General features: G+C 38.4%; 2 protein-coding genes across 3 annotated transcripts; one reads left to right on the top strand and one right to left on the bottom strand.

Annotated features, from left to right (window-relative positions):
- The first annotated feature begins 398 nt into the window (after positions 1-398).
- On the top strand, positions 399-11,946 carry polg (polymerase (DNA directed), gamma). 2 transcript variants are annotated; one of them, XM_059536756.1, is made up of 23 exons: positions 402-619; positions 1,087-1,663; positions 1,741-1,936; positions 2,875-3,042; positions 3,135-3,281; positions 3,687-3,766; positions 3,852-4,034; positions 4,172-4,320; positions 4,991-5,114; positions 5,196-5,420; positions 5,506-5,623; positions 5,725-5,799; positions 6,154-6,270; positions 6,351-6,511; positions 6,614-6,667; positions 6,759-6,876; positions 7,737-7,872; positions 8,067-8,313; positions 8,990-9,112; positions 9,198-9,375; positions 9,506-9,714; positions 9,796-9,956; positions 10,767-11,946. In XM_059536756.1, exons 2-23 carry the CDS (start codon positions 1,095-1,097, stop codon positions 10,847-10,849), a joined length of 3,621 nt encoding a protein of 1,206 aa, XP_059392739.1. In that variant the 5' UTR covers positions 402-619; positions 1,087-1,094; the 3' UTR covers positions 10,850-11,946. The 2 variants fall into 2 exon arrangements, with proteins under 2 accessions (XP_059392740.1, XP_059392739.1); XM_059536757.1 differs by lacking the exon at positions 10,767-11,946 and having other exon boundaries at positions 399-619; positions 9,506-9,640; positions 9,796-9,950.
- fanci (FA complementation group I) lies at positions 10,908-21,141 on the bottom strand. Its single transcript, XM_059536755.1, has 37 exons — positions 21,028-21,141; positions 20,819-20,891; positions 20,572-20,702; positions 20,170-20,323; positions 19,573-19,630; positions 19,388-19,429; positions 19,193-19,316; positions 19,018-19,103; positions 18,798-18,930; positions 18,642-18,722; positions 18,319-18,455; positions 18,053-18,233; positions 17,859-17,946; positions 17,645-17,775; positions 16,982-17,052; positions 16,776-16,890; positions 16,484-16,606; positions 16,317-16,385; positions 16,131-16,232; positions 15,868-16,050; positions 15,196-15,317; positions 14,950-15,111; positions 14,407-14,586; positions 14,134-14,300; positions 13,971-14,050; positions 13,778-13,894; positions 13,651-13,702; positions 13,331-13,458; positions 13,074-13,139; positions 12,899-12,995; positions 12,556-12,740; positions 12,356-12,412; positions 11,688-11,747; positions 11,523-11,600; positions 11,341-11,436; positions 11,135-11,248; positions 10,908-11,051 (listed from the first exon to the last, which is right to left on the bottom strand). Exons 1-37 carry the CDS (start codon positions 21,127-21,129, stop codon positions 10,989-10,991), a joined length of 4,008 nt encoding a protein of 1,335 aa, XP_059392738.1. The 5' UTR covers positions 21,130-21,141; the 3' UTR covers positions 10,908-10,988.
- Between the last annotated feature and the right edge of the window lie 600 nt (positions 21,142-21,741).

Genomic DNA, 21,741 nt, shown 5'->3' with positions numbered 1-21,741 from the left:
AAATCATAAAATATATATATACAAAGTATATTCAATATATAATCAACAAAGATATGTCAGAAAGCTTATGCTTTATCTGTAAATAAAGGAAAATCCTCTGAGGAAATAAAAAGGATGTAGAGAAGCGAAACTGTAATTACTACACTGGCTAGCTATTGGTATCTCATGAATATTAAATACGTAATGCTGACGTTGAACCACTTACATTATCTACTACCAATATAGAGCTGAACAACATAGCGAGGATGAACGGAGGTATTCGCGGATTTGTATTACTTTATTTGAACTGTTTATCAAATATTTTCAATTCAGCAACTATCTAAATTTATTTAGGTGCAAAATATTCTACGCCATTGATGAAAATGTCACATAGACGTCGTTATCAAGCGGGACCAAAACACTGGGTGTCGCTGTGAGGCAAGTTGCTCTTCATAGAACAGGATTTCTTCGGACTGAGCTGTAGTTAGGATACATGTGTAGTGTATCCGAATGTGTCTGTTTTTGGTCAAATGCTGTAGTTAAGAATAAAATGTTGCCTGTAATATAACGAAATCGATTTGTAAATGCGCTAGCATGGACAGCAAGGCAGCGTCATATTTATGCAGCGGTGGTTAATCAGGTATATTTCATTATTTTTCTCAATTGATAATACTGTGTGACAGATGAGCTGATGAATTCTCAGAGTAAATAATATAAGAAATATGCTTGATCAAAATATTGTTCTCATATGCATGCCATCACTAAATAAAAGCGAACTTCTCATTGTAGCCCTACCTATGTACTTTTAGCTCTGGAACCATATATGAAACATTATATTTTATGTGGTATTATTTAATAATGTTTTATATATAATAAAATGTCAAAATACTGTATATTTATATTATAAATATTTCATTACATTTAAATACATAAGATGTGATTGAGTATTGAAAAAAGTATTAAAAAAGTATTAAAAATTACATCTTGAATGAAGTGCATTGCCAGTCTTGATATGGATAGACGTGGTCTTTGAGATGCATCTCTAGCTCTTATGTTTATTTTTCTTTTACCTTGTTTTTCTAAGTGTGTGATTATGTTTCTTCCAAGGCTCTAATATGATGCTCCGTCTGATATCATGTCACCGGTGGCAGACCTTCATACGAGCTGGAGTTTGGGTAAGATGGTGCTCTACCTCCGTGAAACCCAAATCCCAGCAGGGATCAGATCAAACCCGCCTGAACCCCCTCAACATCCAGATGCTCTCCAGGAACCTGCAGGAGCAGATATTTCGGGGTCAGACGCAGGAGTACACAAGAGAGGATGTTGAACGCAGTATAAGACACTTACAGCAGCATAAACTCTGGGGGAAAGAAGCAGACCTATTACCAGACGTAGAACTCAAGCTACCTCAAATGTACGGCAAGGACATTGACGAACACTTCCGATTACTTGCCCAAAAGCAGAGCCTTCCTTACCTAGATGCGGCCAGTCAGCTTCAGAGAGCAAGACTTCCCAGGATGCCCAAGGAGTGGACTTGGGAAGTGGGCTGGACTCGGTACGGGCCGGGCGGGGAGCGCCAAAGTGTGAATTTCCCAGAGGAGAGAGCTATCGTGTTTGACGTGGAAGTCTGCATGGAGGAAGGACACTGTCCTACGTTGGCCGTGGCGGTTTCCCCAAATGCCTGGTGAGGTTTACTGATCAAATATTCGCCAGGGATTTTACCAGCGATTCTAGACAAACTTGGTGTATTTGGTGTTGCAGGTACTCGTGGTGCAGTAAGAGGCTCATAGAGGACAGATACACCTGGTCTAGTGATCTGACGCTGTCCGATCTCATCCCTCTGGAGACCCCAGAGAACTCCACCCAGCCGCGGGGCGCTGTATGGAAGGAGAGGCTCGTGGTTGGACACAACGTCAGCTTTGATCGGGCGTACATTAAAGAACAGTACTTACTGAAAGTGAGATTCATTTTAGACTATTTTGAGATTGATTTCAAATATTGTTTTTTTTAGTTGATTCTGAGGGTGTAACGATATTAAAATTCCACATTTATTTGGTCTTAAAACAGTGAAATCTAAAATTCGAATAATTTTAAAAGCTAAAAGCAAATGTTGGCATTAGAATATTATATTTTAAATAATATTAATAATATTATTTAATCCATCTTAATAAAACACTTGAAATATTTTATTTGGTTATCTGCATGTTATATGACCTTTAACCAGGATCAGAAAACCATAAACATGGGTAATTTGTGAAATATTGCCTTAATATCTCAAGAGATCTTTTACAGGAAATATTTTCTGTTAAATGGACTGACAAAAAGGTTTGGGAAACCCTGCAGTGTTATTACCGTAAACTTAAAAATGTTGTCTTGACAAGTGACTAAATTAAAACAAGTCTGAAAAACTAAAACTGAAATAAAATAAGTTTTAAATGTTAGTTAAAATGTATTTATTTAATTAAAATAACTTAAACAAAAGAAAATATAAATATTGAAAGGAAATCTTAAACTTAGAAATGTTGTCTTAAAAAATTAACCGAAATAAAATTAGTGCAAGTGCTGAAATAACTACTTCATAAAATAGAACTGTTTAAAAAAAAACTAATGATAAAAGCACATAACAAAACTAAAAAAAATGTAAACAAAATGAAATCAAAACCGAAAATATAAAAATAAACGCTAATTTAAAATAGTAATAATATTAAATAAATTAAGGGATTTGCTGAAGATTACTTTAAATAGTGTTATTAAAATATTAGTGTGTTTAAATATAAAAATCCGGTATTAACTGATAATAAACAATTACAGTTAAATAGAAATCTCTAATATTGGGCAAAAAAACAGTATGAAACCCTGTATATCATGCATGTGCTTTTGGGTTGGTCTGTGCAGGGCTCCAAAATGCGTTTCCTGGACACAATGAGTCTCCACATGGCAATCTCAGGTCTGACGGGATTCCAGCGCTCACTCTGGATGGCCAGCAAGTACGGCAAGAGAAGAGGGCTACAGGAAGTGAAGGAGCACATGAAGCGCCTCGGCCGAAGATCTGAGGGCCCGAAGGTTCGTACAAACCTTACAACTTCTGTCAGTTCAGCCTTAATAGTTCACAATATGACCAACCAGTAACAAATTGTGTGTATTTTCTCATGCAGATTGGCTCATGGGAATGGGTTGATATTAGCAGTATTAATAACCTCGCTGATGTTCATGCTCTCTACGTGGGAGGAGAACCGTTGAGTAAAGAACCTAGGGACCTGTTCGTGAAGGGCAGCATGGCAGACATTAGGACAAATTTTCAGGTAAACATCTAAAAGAAAGTTCACGCAATTTTTCTTAAAAAATGTACTCACCCTCAGGCCATCCAAGATGAAGATGAGTTAGTTTTGGAGAAATGTAGCATTGCATCTCTTCACAAGATGTTAACAGATGAACTGGAGTGGTGTGGATTATTGTGATGTATTTATCAGCTGTTTGGACTCTCATTCTGACGGCACCCATTCACTGCAGAGCATCCATCGGTGAGCAAGTGATGGAATGTTACATTTCTCCAAACCTGTTCTGATGAAGAAACATCTACATCTTTCATTTTTATAATTCAACTGTTCCTTTAAATGTCTATGCTGCACCTTTTTATAAATGAACGCAAGTACAAATGAAGGAAGTGTGTTTTAGTGTTTTCTGAAGTTACTTGTTTTCTCTAATAGGAGCTGATGCAGTACTGTGCTCTTGATGTTTTGGCCACACACGAGGTGTTCATTCAACAGTTGCCTCTTTTTATGGAGCGGTATGCCACTTAATTTACATAAACCCACCACCAGCTACATTATGGCATATTCTTGTTAAGTGACCTGTCGTCTGTACTTTTCTAGGTGTCCTCACCCAGTGACACTTACAGGCATGCTAGAAATGGGCGTATGCTACCTTCCGGTCAATCAGAACTGGAAGCGGTACTTGGAAGATGCCCAGACCACTTATGAAGAGCTGCAGAGAGAGATGAAGAAATCATTGATGATTCTGGCTGACGATGCATGTCAGTTATTGGAGGATGAGCGGTAAACATGCACTAAGCTTGTTTCTTTCATAATAACCGAAAGGAGTCCATGAAGGACATGTATTCACTTTTGTGGAACATACAGTTACTGGCCTGGTGTAAAAAAATTTGTTATTATTGGTATTGTCTGCTCTGCAGGTACAAAGATGATCCATGGCTGTGGGACTTGGATTGGGACGTTCAGGACTTCAAGCAAAAGAAAATACCTGTAAGCAAGAAGAAAGCCAAACAAGAGGCTGAGGCAACAGCAGCAGCAAAAGAAAATGTCCCCGAAGACTGGAACGAGGGTAGGTGTTTTTTTTTATTCAGTAGGGTGGTTCATCGTTGAGGTACAGTATCTTGTTTGAAACCGTTCAGACAGTTAACATTCTTTAAGTACACTACCGTTTGGATTTTATTAAAAAAGTCTCACCAAGGCTGCATTTATTTGATAAAAAATAGAGCAAAATTGTAGTATTCTTACAGTTTAAAATACGTTTCTCTTCTAATACAGTTCAAAATGTCAGTTTTATCAGAATTATCAACATGCATTACTTGTCGCATGATCCTTCAGAAATCATTCGAATATATTGATTCGGTTCTCAAGAAACATTATTATCTTAAGCAATATTGAAAACGATTATATGTTTAGAAGTGTTGGTGAAAGGTTAAATATATTTTATAAAATATATTTAATATAAATAAATATATTTGATCACATTTTACACCTTTTATAGCTTTGTCTTCACTGTGAACTGTACTGTGTATGATTTTTTTTCTTAATCTTCAGGATTCCTAAAGGATTTTTAAAAACCTGAAAACATCTGGAAATCTTAACAATAAATACTGTAATAAATTTTTTTTTTTTTTTTTTACAATATTGTTAATTATATTTAGATTTTATGTAAAATATTTAAAGAGAATTACTCTCTCTTTTAGGTATTTTAAAGGCTAACAAGATTACTAACACTGTTTCAGACCCAGGTCCTCCTTCAGAAGAAGAGCAGGCTGGTCTACACCCCAGCAGAGAGCTTTTACAGAGACTAAAAGAGACTGTCAGCTACCTGCCAAAAAGGAGACAGCACTTACCGGCCCACCCCAGGTAAGTAACGCTCCCTGTTATCCCATTTGAATAAAACAGCACACTGCATGAGCGCACATTGTGTACGTTGTTTATGCTCAGCTGGTATCGTAAGCTGTGTGTGAAGATGTCTGAGGCCCAGGACTGGTCTCCTGGAGCGAGTCTCATCAGTCTGCAGATGAGGGTCACGCCCAAGCTGATGGGCCTCACATGGGACGGCTATCCACTGCACTACACCGACCAACACGGATGGGGTTACCTGGTACCAGGCCGCAGAGATAACCTGGAGACCTCAGAGGACGGTGAAGGACCTGTATGTCCATACAGGTAAAATAAAGCAAAGATAATACTGTGTTCTTAAAGAGAAACTACATTAGCTTGACTGCATCTTTCCTAAAAACTTGTCTTCCAGGGCAATCGAGAGCATCTATAAGGAGTATTGTGAGCGCAAGGGAAAGGAACAGCCCCAGTATCCGGACAGCCCACCTTCTGATGACTTCATTTTGACGGACAGTGCCGTGTGGCAGACGGTTAGAGCGTTGCTTATTTCTAAATAGGGGTTTAGGGCTGGTGTGTTCCTACAAAGTGGTCTTTTTCATCCATGTCTGTGTGTTTTTGTGCATGTGTGTAGGTTGAAGAAGTGAGTCGACTGGAAGTGTTTGATGATGAAGCACTGAGTACAGCAGGCCCATCCAAGAGGATCAAGGTTAGGTTGTGATTTTGGGTCATTTTTAAATGTTATTTATATATTTTCAACAGTATTTTTTACTGCTGTTTAATGTTTCTTTATTTATTAAAAAAAAGTCCTATTTATAAATACAATTATTATTATGTGCTATATTAAGTATTAAACCACAATTAAATAGTATAAAAAAGTATTGTTATTAAATGGATAAATTAAATAGTAGTAAATTGATTTTAATTCATTTACACTTAAAGTTATTTAAAATATAATTAGTAATTAAATCGTATTAAATTTTCGATTATTAAAAAAATGACGTTATTATTTAATGCCTTGCAATCAAATGTTTTAGTACTAATAGCTATATTTACTCGTTAGAAAAAACTAAATTCATTAATTGAAAATGGAAACGGCGAGTGTCTGTATCACAATGGGAATGGACCATACGACGATGTCAACATCCCTGGATGCTGGTTCTTCAAACTGCCTCATAAGGTATTAGATTTTTCTCTTTATTGTACAGTGCATTCATTTAAGTTACAGACATACATGACTCAAATGGTTTCAAATCACAGGATGGAAATGAGAACAATGTGGGTAGCCCGTTTTCTAAAGACTTCCTGTCTAAAATGGAGGATGGTACGCTTCAGGCAGGACGAAGGGGCACCAACGCCACACGAGCGCTTGAGATCAACAAGATGATGTCATTCTGGAGAAATGCCCAAAAACGTATCAGGTTTGAGAGCTGTTTTTTAGATATGCTAGTCTTTTGAATGTGTAGATGGTGCATACAGCTGATATTTGATCCAAAATCTCTTTATTTTGCCTGTCTTTGCAGCTCTCAAAAGGTGGTATGGCTCCGTAAGGCAGAACTGCCGCGGACTGTCAGACGGTTTGTTGATGGCGTCCTCTATTGTGTCTTTGTTATTTGAGGGAGGGAAATCATCAGAAGTGGTTTGACCTTCTCTTTGCTTCTTCATTAGACATGATGACTTTGATGAGGAAGGACAATATGGTGCCATCTTACCACAGGTCATCACAGCTGGAACCGTCACTCGCAGAGCTGTAGAACCAACATGGCTGACTGCAAGCAATGCTCGGGTACGACAACTACTTGCCATCTCATCATTTCAATTTTTCATCATAATTATGATGTAGTTTCACGTAGTAGTATCCCGGTTTCTTCTTTGTGTCATATTTGTGACATAGTGTCTCATAATTTATCATTTGTCATGACTTTTGTCATGTAGCATCTCATAATTGATACTTTTTGTGATGATTATGACAGTATCTCATTCCACTTTTTTTTTATGCCATGACTTTTTATGTCAAAATTTTGTCATAATTGACCCTACGCCTTAGTTACAGTTACCATGTGACAAGCCATACTGCTCTCACGCCACACTTCATGTTCTCACGCAGTGAAAAATAAATCTTGGAGCAAAGAGGACCGACAGGCAAGACTTTAGAGCAGGTTACTTTACCTAAGAAACAAAGTCTCAGCTTTCAAATTTGCTAATTTCTTTATTAAATTAAAACAATTCATAAATACCATGTTGTGGCTCTTTAATGTGTCGTTACAGATTGCTGTAGCACTTCGTGAACTGATCATCTATTCCACTTTACTAGTAGTTTACTAGTACACTTTACTAGTAGTACAAAATAAACATGAATGAACATCAGAAGGTATCTTGTTTCAACTGCAGAAAGCCATCAATACACACCATTTTTCAAGTTCAAGTCCACCATTCTCCTAACTGATTTGTTTGTTGGACAAAAATAGCAGATTCAGCGTAATGATGGGTCAGATCACTGGTCAATCAAACTCTCTGCGAAAGGTCAATATGTGAAATATGATTTACCAAAGCATGTTTTTTTTTATCTTGTGTGGCAAAATTGGGTTACCATAACTTTGACATGAAATTGGCAATTATATCTGAGGGTTTTGTGTGTGTTTGCAGAAAGATCGTGTAGGCAGTGAGCTGAAGGCCATGGTGCAGGTGCCTCCTGGGTATCACCTGGTTGGAGCAGATGTGGACTCTCAAGAGCTGTGGATCGCTGCCATACTGGGCGAAGCACAGTTTGCAGGAATGCATGGTATTCCAGATGCACTTTCCCAGCCATTAGATTAAAAGATGCAAATTCCTAAAATAATTTTTACTTGCATTTACATTTAGTCATTTATGCTTTGACACTTTTATCCAAAGCAATTTACAAATGAGGACGCCAAATCATATTTCTTATGAGGAGCAAACAACACTCTTTGATCATTCTTAATTTCTGATTTCCAGGATGCACAGCGTTTGGATGGATGACGCTCCAGGGAAAGAAAAGTCAGGGCACGGATCTGCACAGCCGTACCGCAGATGCTGTGGGCATTAGCCGTGAACACGCCAAGGTCTTCAACTATGGCCGGATTTATGGGGCTGGCCAGCCGTTTGCTGAGCGACTGCTAATGCAGTTCAATCACAGACTAAGCCAACAGGAAGCAGCTAGTAAAGCTCGCCAGATGTACGCACTTACCAAAGGACTGCGTAGGTAGGTAAAAAAAAAAAATTATACTAAAAATAAATAAATCAGGACTCAGTTATTTAATAATTATAAAAATTTGTGCTGTCAAACAATTAATCACATCCAAAATAAAAGTTTTTGTTTACATTATTGTATGTGTGTACTGTCTATATTTATTGTGTGTATATAAATATACACATACACATTATATATTTTGAAAATATTTACATGTATATATTTATATTCTTATAATTTATATCATATATAAATATTTAATATTCAAATTTTTCTTAAATATATACATGCATGTGTGTTTATTTATATATACATAATAAATATACACAGTACACACGTATATTATGTAAACAAAAACCTTTATTTTGGATGTGATTAATCGCGATTATTCGTTTGACAGCCCTAATAAAAAAGTATATTAAGTTTTATTACATTATCACAAAGTTATAAAAAAGTATTGAAATATAAATAACACAAAATTATATGTTGTAATAGAACTATTCAAGTTGCATGAAAATGTATAAAAAAGTGAATAAGATATATTAAATATTTAAGTTGATTATTAAAATATAAACATTTATCAAAATATTAATATTAAATTATATATTAATTACAATTTAAAAATATTATTTTATAATATAAAAATGTGTGATTTATTGTGTTTCTTTAAATAAATAATTATATGCAGATATCAGCTGTCTGAGGAAGGGGAATGGTTGGTAAAGGAGTTGAATGTGGAGGTGGAAAGAGCCGAGGATGACAGCATCTCACTCCAGGATCTGCGTAAAATCTCCAAACTGGCATCTCAAAGGTCTGCTGACTACTGTGTAACACAAGCTATTTTATGCTAGTCTGTGTTGACAAATCTGTATGTCAAACTTGTTTAATGCTTGAAGTACCACCAGAGGGAGCAAGAGGAAGTGGAATCTCACAGGGCGACGTGTGTGGGCAGGCGGTACAGAATCAGAGATGTTCAATAAGCTGGAAAGTATCGCCCACTCTGAAGAACCAGCTACTCCAGTGCTTGGCTGCAGGATCTCCAGAGCTCTGGAACCTTCTGCTGTTCAGGACGAGGTGAGACAACACTTGAAATAATTTGTATTGGAATTCATTATATCGACAATCTTCTTGTATCATGTATACCTCTGCAACTGATGTTTGTAACTGCATGAAATGATTTAATGAGACTTCTATTATGCCTTAGTTCATTACCAGCAGAATAAACTGGGTGGTTCAGAGTTCAGCGGTGGACTATCTTCATCTAATGCTGGTGGCCATGCGGTGGCTGTTTGAGGAACACAACATTGATGGGCGCTTCTGCATCAGTATTCACGATGAGGTGCGTTATCTGGTGACGAGTGAAGATCGCTACAGAGCTGCACTGGCCCTGCAGATCGCCAACCTGCTCACCAGGTGAAAGGCCAAACTTTGATTCCTGTTATTTTTGGCATTACCCTGTGAAGTCCTTGCTTCAATATTTTTGTCCATACTCAGGTGCATGTTCGCCTATAAACTGGGAATGATGGACTTGCCCCAGTCAGTGGCTTTCTTCAGTGCGGTGGACATCGATAAGTGCTTACGGAAAGAGGTGACTATGGACTGTGTGACTCCATCCAACCCCACTGGAGTGGAGCAGAGATACGGGTTAAGACAAGGTCAGTCTAAACCTTGTCACATCAAAGGAATAATTTACCTGAAAATGAAAATTAGCTGAAAATGTACTCACCTTCTGGCTATTCAAGATGTAAATGATTTTGAAGAAACGTAGCATTACATCACTTGCTCACCAGTGGATCCTCTGCAGTTAATGGGTGCCGTCAGAACGAGAGTCCATGACAAAAACATAATAATCCACACGACTCCAGTCCATCAATGAATGTCTTTTAAATTGGAAAGCTTGGTGTATTTAAGAAACAAATCCATCATTGTTTATTTTTTACATCATTTCTTCTGGCTAAAATATACGAGTCCACTTTCCATATATTGCTTCAGAAGTGAGAGTTTCAAGATAAAACACCTTCATAGATTTGTTTCTTACAAACACGCAGCTTTTCGCTTCACAAGCATTGATTACTTGTTGATTATTGTGGAGTTTTTATCAGCTGTTTGGACTCTCATTCTGCCGGCACCCATTCACTGCAGAGCATCCATTGGTGAGCAAGTGATGGAATGCTACATTTCTCCAAATCTGAAAGAAACACCTACATCTTGGATGATCTGATGAAGATTGTGAGCAAATAATTTTTGGGTAAACTCTTTTATTAAAAAAAAAAAAAAAGATTTCACCAGATCATACGTGGACATTTCTTTATTAAGATTATAGCAGCATTTTGTGAACACTAACTCATTAACACACTATAAATTCAAATAAAATGAACGACTACAATGAATTAATTAAACCAGAGTTAGAAATGGATTCTTTATATATCAGAAAGCAACTTGATCCTGTTTATATATATTAACAGGTGAGGCATTGGACATTTATCAGATTATAGAGATCACCAAAGCATCGTTCGCCAAAGGAAAACAGCAAGCTACAAGGATATAATATTTGTGGCATGAAAATAATGAACACTGGTGATGCAGTCTCTCTCAGCACACAAATGACCACCCCTAGTGTGAACGCAATGTTGAAATTAATGAACAGGGTAGTAAAAAGTGCAAAAGGAGGACAAGAAGCTCTTTTTTCACTGTTTCCTTCTCTTTTTCTTTGGTGCTTGATTTTCCTCTGAAACCTGAGATTCTTCAGCCTAAAGAAAAAAATAAAGACACCACTGAAGATGAAGAGCCCACAGCACTGTCTGAATATGAACATGTTTAAACAAAGACGCACCTGTTGGCTTTGATCCTGCTGCTGTTCCTGTTCCTGCAGTGCAGCGTCCAATGTGGCCGCATTGATTCTGAAGTCTCTGGAAGTGCTCTGTTTCATGTACTGCATCAGATTGACCTGTTTGAAAACATTGAGAGGTGCCTTCATTTTTCAGAGGTTTTGCTAACACTTGTTGTTGTATAGGAGACTTGGATCCTCTGACAAAATACCTTGGATTTCTTGGAGAGAAGAATGAGAAACTTCTCATACTGTTCAATGTTGAAAATGAGATTTGGGATGGCTTTAGTCTCACGAAGGACTTTAGCCTAGAAAAGATATCACATCAGATGCACAAAACATTTTCAAGACTTGCATTTTTTAGTTTCGGGGAATGAATCTTAATAGTTCCTACTGAAGCAGCCGCTACTGCGTCGTCTTCTTTTTTCTTCTTTTTCAACTTTTCCGGGCCTCCTGCCGTCAGCTCTCCACTCTACAAAGGAATATGGTTTGACAATGCGTCAAAGACAGTGTGGTGAAGGTTGAAAAACATCAAAAAGAGGATAATTTAAGTACACACCTGTACATACGTGATGAAACAGTAACACTGAGGAGTGAGATGAGACCCTGACAGCTTCACCTGGACACAAGAGAAGTTATTTTAGTGCCATTTCAGTTAAATGTGGATCTACAAAAACAAGCCTTGAATATTTTTAACTAGGTTTTTACTGTTTTAGGTTAAATATAACCCTATTTGGCAATAATGGCTGTTTGGTTCCTTAGTTAGAAAACAGTTAAAAGTTTTGTCTTTATATACAAATAAAAGCCATTAATGTTGAGTTCTATATTAAATTTTACATCCTTGCAGATAAATGCTGCAACTACACTACCTTTTAAAAGTTTGGGGTCAAACGTCCGCCATTTATTTTATGTATTTATTTGATCAAAATTACTGTAAAAACTGTAATACTGTGAAATAAGAGCAGTTTTCTATTTAAATATATTTTAAAATACAATACTGACATAACTGAATTGTCACATGATCCTTCAGAAATCCTTCAGATATGCTGATTTGGTGCCGAGGAAACTTTTTTTTTTATCTCAGTAGAAATTAGTTTCAGTAGTCTAATCCACTGGAAATCAGACTTTATAGACACATCATTATCACACATGTTAAAGTTTAACATTTAAAAAAATAATTTCTTTTCTTGCCCCTCTCTATACTGTAAATATTTCGAAAAATCTTACCAGTTTCTCCAAACGTGCAGGTAGCTGGCCAGGTTGGGTCGCGCACAGCTGAATATACTGCAAAATAAAAAAAGTGCTTTTAACAACTTTAATTTTATGTGCAGCACAGTTTTTGTGTAAAGATCCCCCAAACCATAACAGAGCAAACTGAAATGACTGAATTGGCGATTATAGATCACATAAATCAGGAGGCGGCTCACATATTTGGTAAGTGTAGTCAAGATGCTGTAGGTTCGACTGAGCTCTCTCATTAGTGTGTCTGTGCAGGGTCCCGTGGGCAGGGCGGTCTGAACCAGCTCATGCAGAGCTGTTAGCAGCGTGCCTAACTGAATCGTGACGGCCTTCTCAATCGGGTCCTGCTGGCCCAGTGGCTGCTGGGTATTTCCTAATGCAAAAACACACAAAGGAAATGGCTATAATACTCTTTCTCCTAGATCTGCGATGTCCAATCCTGGTTCTGGAAGGCCACAGTCTTAATTAAACACACTTGACCCAGCTAATCAGACTTACAGGCGGGTGTGTTGGAGGTCTTTGGTGTGTTACCTGAAATAGTTCGGTCTGAGCTTATCTGGCCCTTCTTCTTGGCGATTAACCAGTCGACTTCATCCAACACCTTTCCAACTTGAGACAAGACTAGAAGCTGGAAAGACAGGCAGATGTGCTCTAATAACAGGTACGAAGATTTAAAAACTTGTTTCTGGAGACTGTCCCTTCTTACCGTGGTGGATGCAGCTGTTTTCATGCTGATGATGGCAAAATGAGACTGTTTCTCCACCTCAACGTCCTGCTCAGAAACAGAGATTATTCTAGTAACATTAAATCAAACTGTGACCCTGAACCACAAAACCAGTAATAAGTGGCACGTATATATTTTTAGCAATAGCCATCAATACACTGTATGGGTCAAAATTAGATTCCAGATTTTCAAATAATACGCTCATTTTGCTGCTTTGATAAGATCAGAGGTCACAGTACCTGATCGATGTCTCCCAGCTGGCTGTGTATGTCCTGACACATCTCCCAGAGCAGAGACACTGGGCTTTTATACAGGACATGCAGGTTAAACAGCAGTGACAACAAGCCCTTAGTGAGTGAGATGTCCTCTGAAAGAGAGAATATCTTCAATAGAAACCAGTGAAAGTAGGTTCAAATGAATCAGCATTGTGAATATTGTGATGGTTTTTGATTTCCTGAAGACTGCACTATTGCTGTAATGCTGCATTTCAGTGGTTTGAAAGCAACTCAGCAGCCCCTAATAAATGTTTCATCTTTGTATCTGGACATGAATCACTTACCGAAGTTGGTTTCCTTACAAATTTTCACAGTCCAGGTGATCATTTGCACAAACTGCAAAAAAAATAAATAATAATAATAATAAAAAACCGCTAATACTGAAAAATCATGGGTGTTTTGAAGATCTACCTGCTGAGAGGAAGGATTGAGATGCCGTGAGAGTACGCTGAGGATGCTGACCAATAACTGAGCTTCTTTACTGTTGAACTCCTCCTCTCCCCCACTGAGCTGGTTCATCAGTGCTCGCTGTAAAGAAAAGAAAATTTACAATATTTGCCCGTGTGTTTTAGACAGATGAACTGACTGAAAATGAAGCTGGTACCTGAAATTGGCGGATGTAGAAAGCGGTTTGCTCTGTCAGATCAGACCCTTCACCCTCTGCCTCTCCTTCCCCTGAAACATCTTTAAGAAGGATTTTTTTGTCAAATTAAAACAGCATAAACATAAGTTTTATGTAGAAGAGATAGTAGTATTAAGAGGCCCACCGAGAGATGACAGGAAGTTGTTCATGCGTGTCGGGTATCGTTGTAGCACAGTGGTGAAGACTCGCAGTAGACCCTCCAGACATAGTAAGGAGACACTCTGACCTTTCTCCTTCTTCCCAGCATCCTCCACGGTTGACGGTACGTTAGTGTAACGCCACATTAAAACACTGCATGCAAAGAAAGGCATGCATGAGGTTAATAATTGCAGCTTTCGTTCAAGCACTGAACCCCTGTGTTTAATGAAATACATTGCTCCGTAACATAAGCCTTGACCTGGTGATGTCACAGAGGTGGCGGAAGGTTTTCTCAGGGCTCTGTCCCTCCGGCCCGTCTGTGTGTCCCGTCTCCTCCAGCTGCTGGATCTTCTGCAGTGCCACAGTCACAGAGTAGCGCAGGAAGTCTCCGCTTGAACGCAACACAGACAGGCTCTCCTCACGGCTCTGAGTGCTGTCTCTATAAAAAAAAAATTGTCATTTTTCATAGTGATATTTGTGGAAACCGTGACACATTTCTCAGGATTCTTTGATGAATAGGAAGTTCAATGAACAGCATTTATTTGAAGCAGAAATTGTAACATTTTAAAATCTCTTTAGTATCACTTCTGATTAATTTAATTTAATTTTTTTTTTTTACTGAAAAGTATTAAATTCCTAGATGTTTTAAAGTATGCTACAATAGAAAACAAATATTTCACAAATTAAAGTTTTCACTATGTTTTCATCAAATAAATTCAGCCATGCCTAGCATAAGACTATATGTATGTGTGTGTATATGTTCGTGTATATATGCTCACGTAGTTACACACTCAAACTGTACCTGAAAAGAGCAGTGAGCAGTGTGGAGATGAAGCCTAGAGACAGCAGGCTGCGAGAGGTTTTGCTGGACATGGGACGGCCTTTCCCTGCCCGTTCCTTTAGGATCTCCGACACCTTATGATAGCGCTTGAACAGCTCCAGAACATCCTCAAAATGGTTCTTACTGCTCGACATGTGCAACACAGAATCTGTTAAACACGTCATTAAAGATTTGCAAGTAATCAGAAACACTTTCACAAGCACACACTTGTAATTGGCAGTGGTGAAGTTGTACTCCATGAGAACCTCGTTCAGTCCCATCACCAGCACAGCATAGATACTGTTCTTCACTCCAACACTGGAACTTGTTGAAAACTCGGCACACTTATCCTAACACACATTAAACGAGACATTAACAATTTAGTATTGTTAGTCACAGTATCCACACTTTGACCAAATATACAAATACAGTTTTACTAAATAGTAAATTAACGTTAAAGCATAATTCCATAAAATTGCCGATGGGAAGGGAAAGGTCTGCATTTGATTTGCGCTCATTAAAGAACACAGACGCAGCTAGATAATTTTCATAATGACCAGCGCAAATTACCGCCTGTTTTAAGACATGCTTTGTCTGGTTGTTAAATAATAGCGCAAATACCAGTAACCTGACAAGTGCAAATGTTAGTAAATCGCTTTGTGCGAATACTCTCCTCCCATAAATTTTGCATCTGAAAGGTAAACTCCTGCAAAAGCCTATTCAAATAACTGCGTTCACACCTTTTCAGGGCTAATTCTTCACTGCGTGTCTTTAATAATCCTTAACAGTACTTTTTTAACGCCAAAAGACGGTTTTGTGCTGGTGCAAGCTATTAGTAAATTTGGCCCTAAGTATTTTTTATCAAAAGAAAAACCAGCAAAGGTGGAAATTACAACGTACCAACTCAAAGTCCTCCAGTTCACTTTTAATCATGCGCTTCGTTATGCTTTCCAATATAGCGTGCAGTTCACTCTGGACTCCGCCCTCTTCGTCTTCATCATCATCATCATCGCTCACATTGCCACCTGACTGTATGTTCTGGTTCCACAGCAGGCAGTGAACTGTGCAGCACAGCAAGTGAGCCTGGAGAAACCTACATTAGCTGAAAACTCTTATGTGATCAAGTGCATCATATCAATGTGATTGAGGCATCGCATCAGTACCAGAGGCTCCTGGATGAAGACCTGATCTCCATGTGCACTGATACATGACTCCAGCTTCAGAGGCGGAAGCAGATCTCGCTCTGGTTCAAAGTATCGCTTCAACTGGTAAACAATGAATGGATCAGTACCGTCGGTTAGTCAAAGCAGGAAGGCATGAGAGCTCAATTTAGGATGATATACACGCACTTGTGACAGGAGGGTCTGCATGATGGAACTCGTCAGCTGAGAGTTACGACGAAGGACATCATGGAAACCCTTTAAAATCAAATGCATCACATTCTCAGTACAGTGCAGATGGATCACTGAAACAGCTGTATTGTTTCACTCCTGTAGGGGAAGTGAGAGGGTCAGACCTCGTAAAGCATGAGCCGCACATCAGCCTGCTGGTTAAGGCAGCGGCGTAGACTGCTCAGGATCTCCAGACAGAAGGCTTCATTAGCGGCAGTGTTATAGCGTGAGTGGACGTCCGCCTGGACCTGGAGGAGTCAGAATCAATCATAATCACAATAAAACAAGAGTATGTAATGAAAACTGCATAGCACATAGTCTGCAGATGTTTACATACTGGTAAAATGTATAGCCTGAATGCACAGTAAGTTGCTTTGGATAAACGCGTTTGCTAAATGCATAAAAGTAAATGTTCACCTGGCTGGATGTTATGGCCTGACTGGCCTGGCTGGAAGCTAAACTCCCCAGAATACGAAAGTTCTTCAGTAGCAACAGGAAGCCTGCCACTGCTGACTTCCTGCCATCTAAATTACTTCAGAGAAAGGAGAAGATTTATTGGAACTTAGTCATCACTTGTAACAGAGGGAAATACATTCGGATGTGTGGACCATTTCTTGTTTTACCTGGAGAACATGGCCTTCCGGAGGACCAGGATGAGGGCATCCTTCATAGACATGCTCACTTTGAGCAGAGGCTGAGCAGAGGAAAAATTAAACATATCACACAATTGATCATGTGACAGCAGCTCATACTTAATATCATGTGGGTTGAGATTAGAGCTGCACGATATTGGGAAAAACTGACATTGCGATATTTTATTTTTCTGTGATATATATAATTTTTTCTTACAAACAAAAATGGGGTGAGCACACTTACATTCTCATTTTAAATGATTTAAACATCGACACCATCGTGTCAATTGATTATTATGCGCGAGGGAGAGAGAGCAAGACAGCGCTCGTGTTGTTTGAAGACGGTGAGCGTGCGGCCAGGGCTCTCTCTCTCGCTCTCTCTCTCTCTCGCTCACTCTCCCTCTCGTTTGCGCGCGCTCTCTCTCTCTCTCTCACGCGCCCTCTCTCTCTGCCCTGTTAAACTGACAGGACTTAAAAACACGCCACGAATCACATTCGTCAAGGGCCGGGGAGCAGCTGGCCTTTACAGTAAATGAATAACGGATCAACTACAACAGCCTACATCGCACATCTAACGATGTGACTATCGTGGATTCGTACATCGCAATATCGATGCTTAAACGACACATCGTGCAGCCCTAGTTAAGATGTTACCTGCACAGCTTTGAGGAGACCCTGAACAGTGCTGAGGGGCAAGTAGGAAAGCTGATCAAATGTTTCTGTGACCTTAGAGGAAGATTCCAAGAGGATCATGGGAGCAGACATCACAATGCTGGAAAGAAGGTCTGTGGAAGTGATGTAGTTTAGAAGAAATGAATGAAACTACGAATAAGCTTGAATAAATATCAGCAAAAAGAGGACTTCTAACCAATGAAGTGGGTGACAGGTGAGGCCGTTTTAGTCACCAGCCGGTTCAAGACTTGTTCTAGAATCTCCCCTCTGATTGGTTCATGCATCTGTACAAAAAAACAAAAAACACAAAGAGTTGGCTTCTTGTCACATATTTGGAGCATGCTTTAAGTAATACAACTGGAAGAGCTCTGGTTGACTTCTTTACTATACCTTGAAGCTCTCAAGGAGAACTTGTCCACCAAGTCGACAAGCTAGCTGGTTTGGGGTTTTAACCGTGCTTGACGTTCCTTCTGTGACTTTCCCAAATGCTCCGGCTTTAGGCCCAAAAGAATCCATAAGTATAAACCCCAGTTGCACCAGACCTTGAGTTACATGATCCCAGCCAAAAACACTGCAAATAAATAAATATATAATACATTGAACAAATCTACACAATAACTGATAAGGAACCCAGAATTACTGCAGTTTAACCAGACCTGTTTTTGATGGTGTCTAATATCATGTCGGAGATGCTGTTACACTGAGGCAGCAGTTCCTGCAGAAACTTAGAGCTGTGCTGAATCTGATCATCCTTGAAGTTCTTAGTGACGGCGCCCTTCAGGAACTCAAATACCTGAGCATTATGGATCATTTTATGAGTGGCACAAAGGTTTGAGACAGTAAAACCACTGTTTTAGGCCATCATGGGCACATTTTAAAGACTGAAACACTCAATGTTTAAATGCACACATGGTATGTAAAAAAGCCATCCTGATAGAGCTTACTAGGTTTTAAGAGGAATAATGAATTGGAGACGTACCTGCTCTTCGTACCGTTGTATACGAGCCACAGAGAGCAGCAGAGCAATACTGAAGGGACACAATGGATCACTGTAGGCCATCTACAAAAGAAGACCAACAGCTAGCACACAGATCCTCAAAGAAAAAGACAGACTGTGAAAAAGACAGACATTCACCTTAAGGTTTTTAAAAAATTCCCTGCCGAGCTCATGGTCAAGACGAATGGCAAAGACGATGTGGAGGATGACGGTTCCTTCTACGTGACGCAACTGATCCTGTGGTATGGTCTGCACCTCCACATCTTCACTCCTAATACAGATACATATATATAAAAATGATCTAGGTCTCTTTATTTTACATACCAGGAAAAACTAATCGAGTAAGTGTCCTACTCACTCTCCTTTCCTCTGCTCCTCTTTCTGAAGTTGGTCTTGCTTCTTGAAGTAACTGATAATTCCCTCTAGGACCAACTTCTTACAACCCTGTTGTTAACAGAAAAAAACAAGAATCTGACCATATAAACACACTGTGCACTTTTAAAGTACATTTAAAGCACAAGCTATAAATTGACCTTGGCAGACAGCAGCAGCAGCTGGTAGACCAGAGGTGGAATCTCCTGAAGATCCAACTTAAGAAACATCCGTAGAATCTTCTCAATCAAAAACTGAAGCTCCTCAGCAGACAATGGAACATCCCTAACACAAAATGTACAGTTTTCTTTGTGTTCAAGACAAAAGTGGATAACTAGCCAGTAAATATGTCATACCTGAACATGGTTGTAAGGTGTATTACACACTGAGGATCCCATCTGCATGATTTGGAGATATGTTAGTTCAAGGCAGAAGATTGACTGCCTTTTGTGTTTTGAACTGGTATTACTTGTCACATTTCTTGATTTGTGTCTTTATGGATTATTAATTGAAATTCAATATTAAAGCACTGAGATTTTACCTGCTAGAGCAAAGACTGTTGATCAGCTGTTTCTTGTATTCATCTCCACTTAGCTCACCTGAAATAAAAAAGTATACTTGTATGTATGCTACTATGTAATACAATTCAATAAAAATCAATAAGAAACCAAGCAAACAAACCAGTCTTCAATCAGAAATCATTCTGATATGGTGATTTGCAAAATTCAAGTCAAAAAGGCTTTAAAAAGTTTCTTATCCCTACTCCAGAAGTATTTAAAAGTGCTGTTTGTAAGATTTTGACTGTACTAAAGGATAAAAATATCATAATTTGGTTGCAGATATTTAAGAAACATGCCAAGCTAACAAACTTGTTTATCTAAAAAACAATGCTACTGTCAGTTATTCTCCTTTGAAAATGTGTGTTCGGGGGCCGGAATGTTGGTCTTCGTTTTGGTTTGTGCATCAAGTCTGAGGAGGAGGGGCCGAGAGAAAAAAACCCTCTCCAATATTTTGAATTTGGACTGCAATACCTAGTTCAAGCACGCTGTTAACATTACTCTTTGAAAAGATACAATTTTTGCTGTTTTATGATTTCCTTTTTAACAGAACAGTTTGGGCTAAACAAATAGCAACTTACCTTTTCCATAAGCCAACACTTCTGTAGCGGCAAGAGCTGTTAGAATTGTAGGGAAAAGTTCCAGTGATCTCCCACTATTCATCTCACCTACTTTGATGGCATCCACATATAGAGACGCTAACGAGGCTAATGCATGACCAGGTAGACTGTGTGTCTATGGCACAGAAGAAAAGCATATAAGAAAGCTAAGGTATTAATACCAAGTTCAACTCCTCCGAATCGGGTTTTTGGACTTAAACCAAAGATTCATATTCTACAAATAACACAATTTTTTGAAAACCCTTTAATTACAGGTTCAGTCCTCCAGATCAACCCATGTGGGATTCAAAACTACTGGTTACCAGCCAAGATGATAACCAGTGCATTGCTATTAAGTTGTGTACGGTATGGTAAGTAACTCACCTCTAGCATCAGAAGCCCAATAATATCTGATGCCACTTCTGTCTGGAGGTCTCCAGATTCACACAGTGGAATACAGTGGTTGTACACAAGCAGTCTGCGGTTAGCGCCATGCGAAACACTTACTGGTGAACCTAACATCCCAAACACAAAAACAGTTTGATTTTGATATTCAGCTCTGCTTGATGAAGCAGCACAGAGTTAGTACAGATTAAACACACACAAATTAAATATAATTAAAACATGTTACCTTTAAATATGGCTTTGATCAGGATGCCTGTGTCCTTCCCTTTCAGAGCACTATTAGTAAGCATGGTTGTGAGCTTTAGAAAGACACAAAAAGGGCATTTAAAAGTGCTCTGCATATAATTTAAAAAATACTGCCTTGTACATAATATTTCAGACTGTTTGCATCAACTGCAGCCTCATTAGATATCAGTACACACAATAAACACAAACCTGATCATCAGACAGCAAAGTGAGATGCTTTTGTAGCTCATCTACCCCATCACTCTCCGATAATGACAGGATTTTATCCACCGTAACCTTCATATTAGACATTGATGTACACTGACCTGTGAATATACATAGCAAAACTCTAAAATTTATAATTTGTCATTTCTGTTTTATAGTGCTTTTTGCTCTTTTTGGAGCTTGACAGTAATAGTCACAATATTTGTCACTGTATTTCTGCAATTAACTCTCCAAGCATTATTAAGAAATTTCTTATTTTTGTGTTGCAGAACAATATGAGGGTGACAGAAATTTCATTCATATTTATTGCCTGCATACTATATTTGAAAGCTAAGGGATGTTATAACCAATATACAAAAAATATTAAATAACCATTTATAATGTGAACACAGTCTCAAAGAAGTTACTTATGATTGTGCATATATTTTCATTATTAACGTATTATTAAAGTACTAAATGTGAAATATTAAAATATGTAACAGACTTATTTGCTAAAATATTAAGATCTCCTCATATTCTATTCGAACTGAAATGAACAAACCAGAAAAATTGTAGCAACAACTGTCAGATTAGCATAAAAAATTGAAATATGAAAGCGTTAAACGTGTAACGTTACTCTGCCTTTACAATACCAAACACTTGCCTGTTTATTGAATTTTATGTAGGATTTGTTTATAAATGTTTCCCTGTCAGAAGAAC

This window comes from Carassius carassius, chromosome 43 (assembly GCF_963082965.1).
Source record: "Carassius carassius chromosome 43, fCarCar2.1, whole genome shotgun sequence".
Taxonomy (NCBI): domain Eukaryota; kingdom Metazoa; phylum Chordata; class Actinopteri; order Cypriniformes; family Cyprinidae; genus Carassius; species Carassius carassius.
This window is presented reverse-complemented; position numbering and strand designations above follow the sequence as displayed.

Bases quoted from the DNA above. Each gene is read 5' to 3' on its own strand.
- polg (XM_059536756.1), top strand. From the start codon at position 1,095: ATGATGCTCCGTCTGATATCATGTCACCGGTGGCAGACCTTCATACGA. The intron at 3,767-3,851 runs GTATGCCACTTA...GTACTTTTCTAG, and splicing joins TTGCCTCTTTTTATGGAGCG to GTGTCCTCACCCAGTGACAC. The intron at 7,873-8,066 runs GTATTCCAGATG...TCTGATTTCCAG, and splicing joins ACAGTTTGCAGGAATGCATG to GATGCACAGCGTTTGGATGG.
- fanci (XM_059536755.1), bottom strand. From the start codon at position 21,129: ATGTCTAATATGAAGGTTACGGTGGATAAAATCCTGTCATTATCGGAG. The intron at 16,891-16,981 runs GTAAAACAAGAA...CTTTCTCTGAAG, and splicing joins CGGAAGGCCATGTTCTCCAG to TAATTTAGATGGCAGGAAGT. The intron at 11,601-11,687 runs GTGTGTACTTAA...ATTCCTTTGTAG, and splicing joins GTTTCATCACGTATGTACAG to AGTGGAGAGCTGACGGCAGG.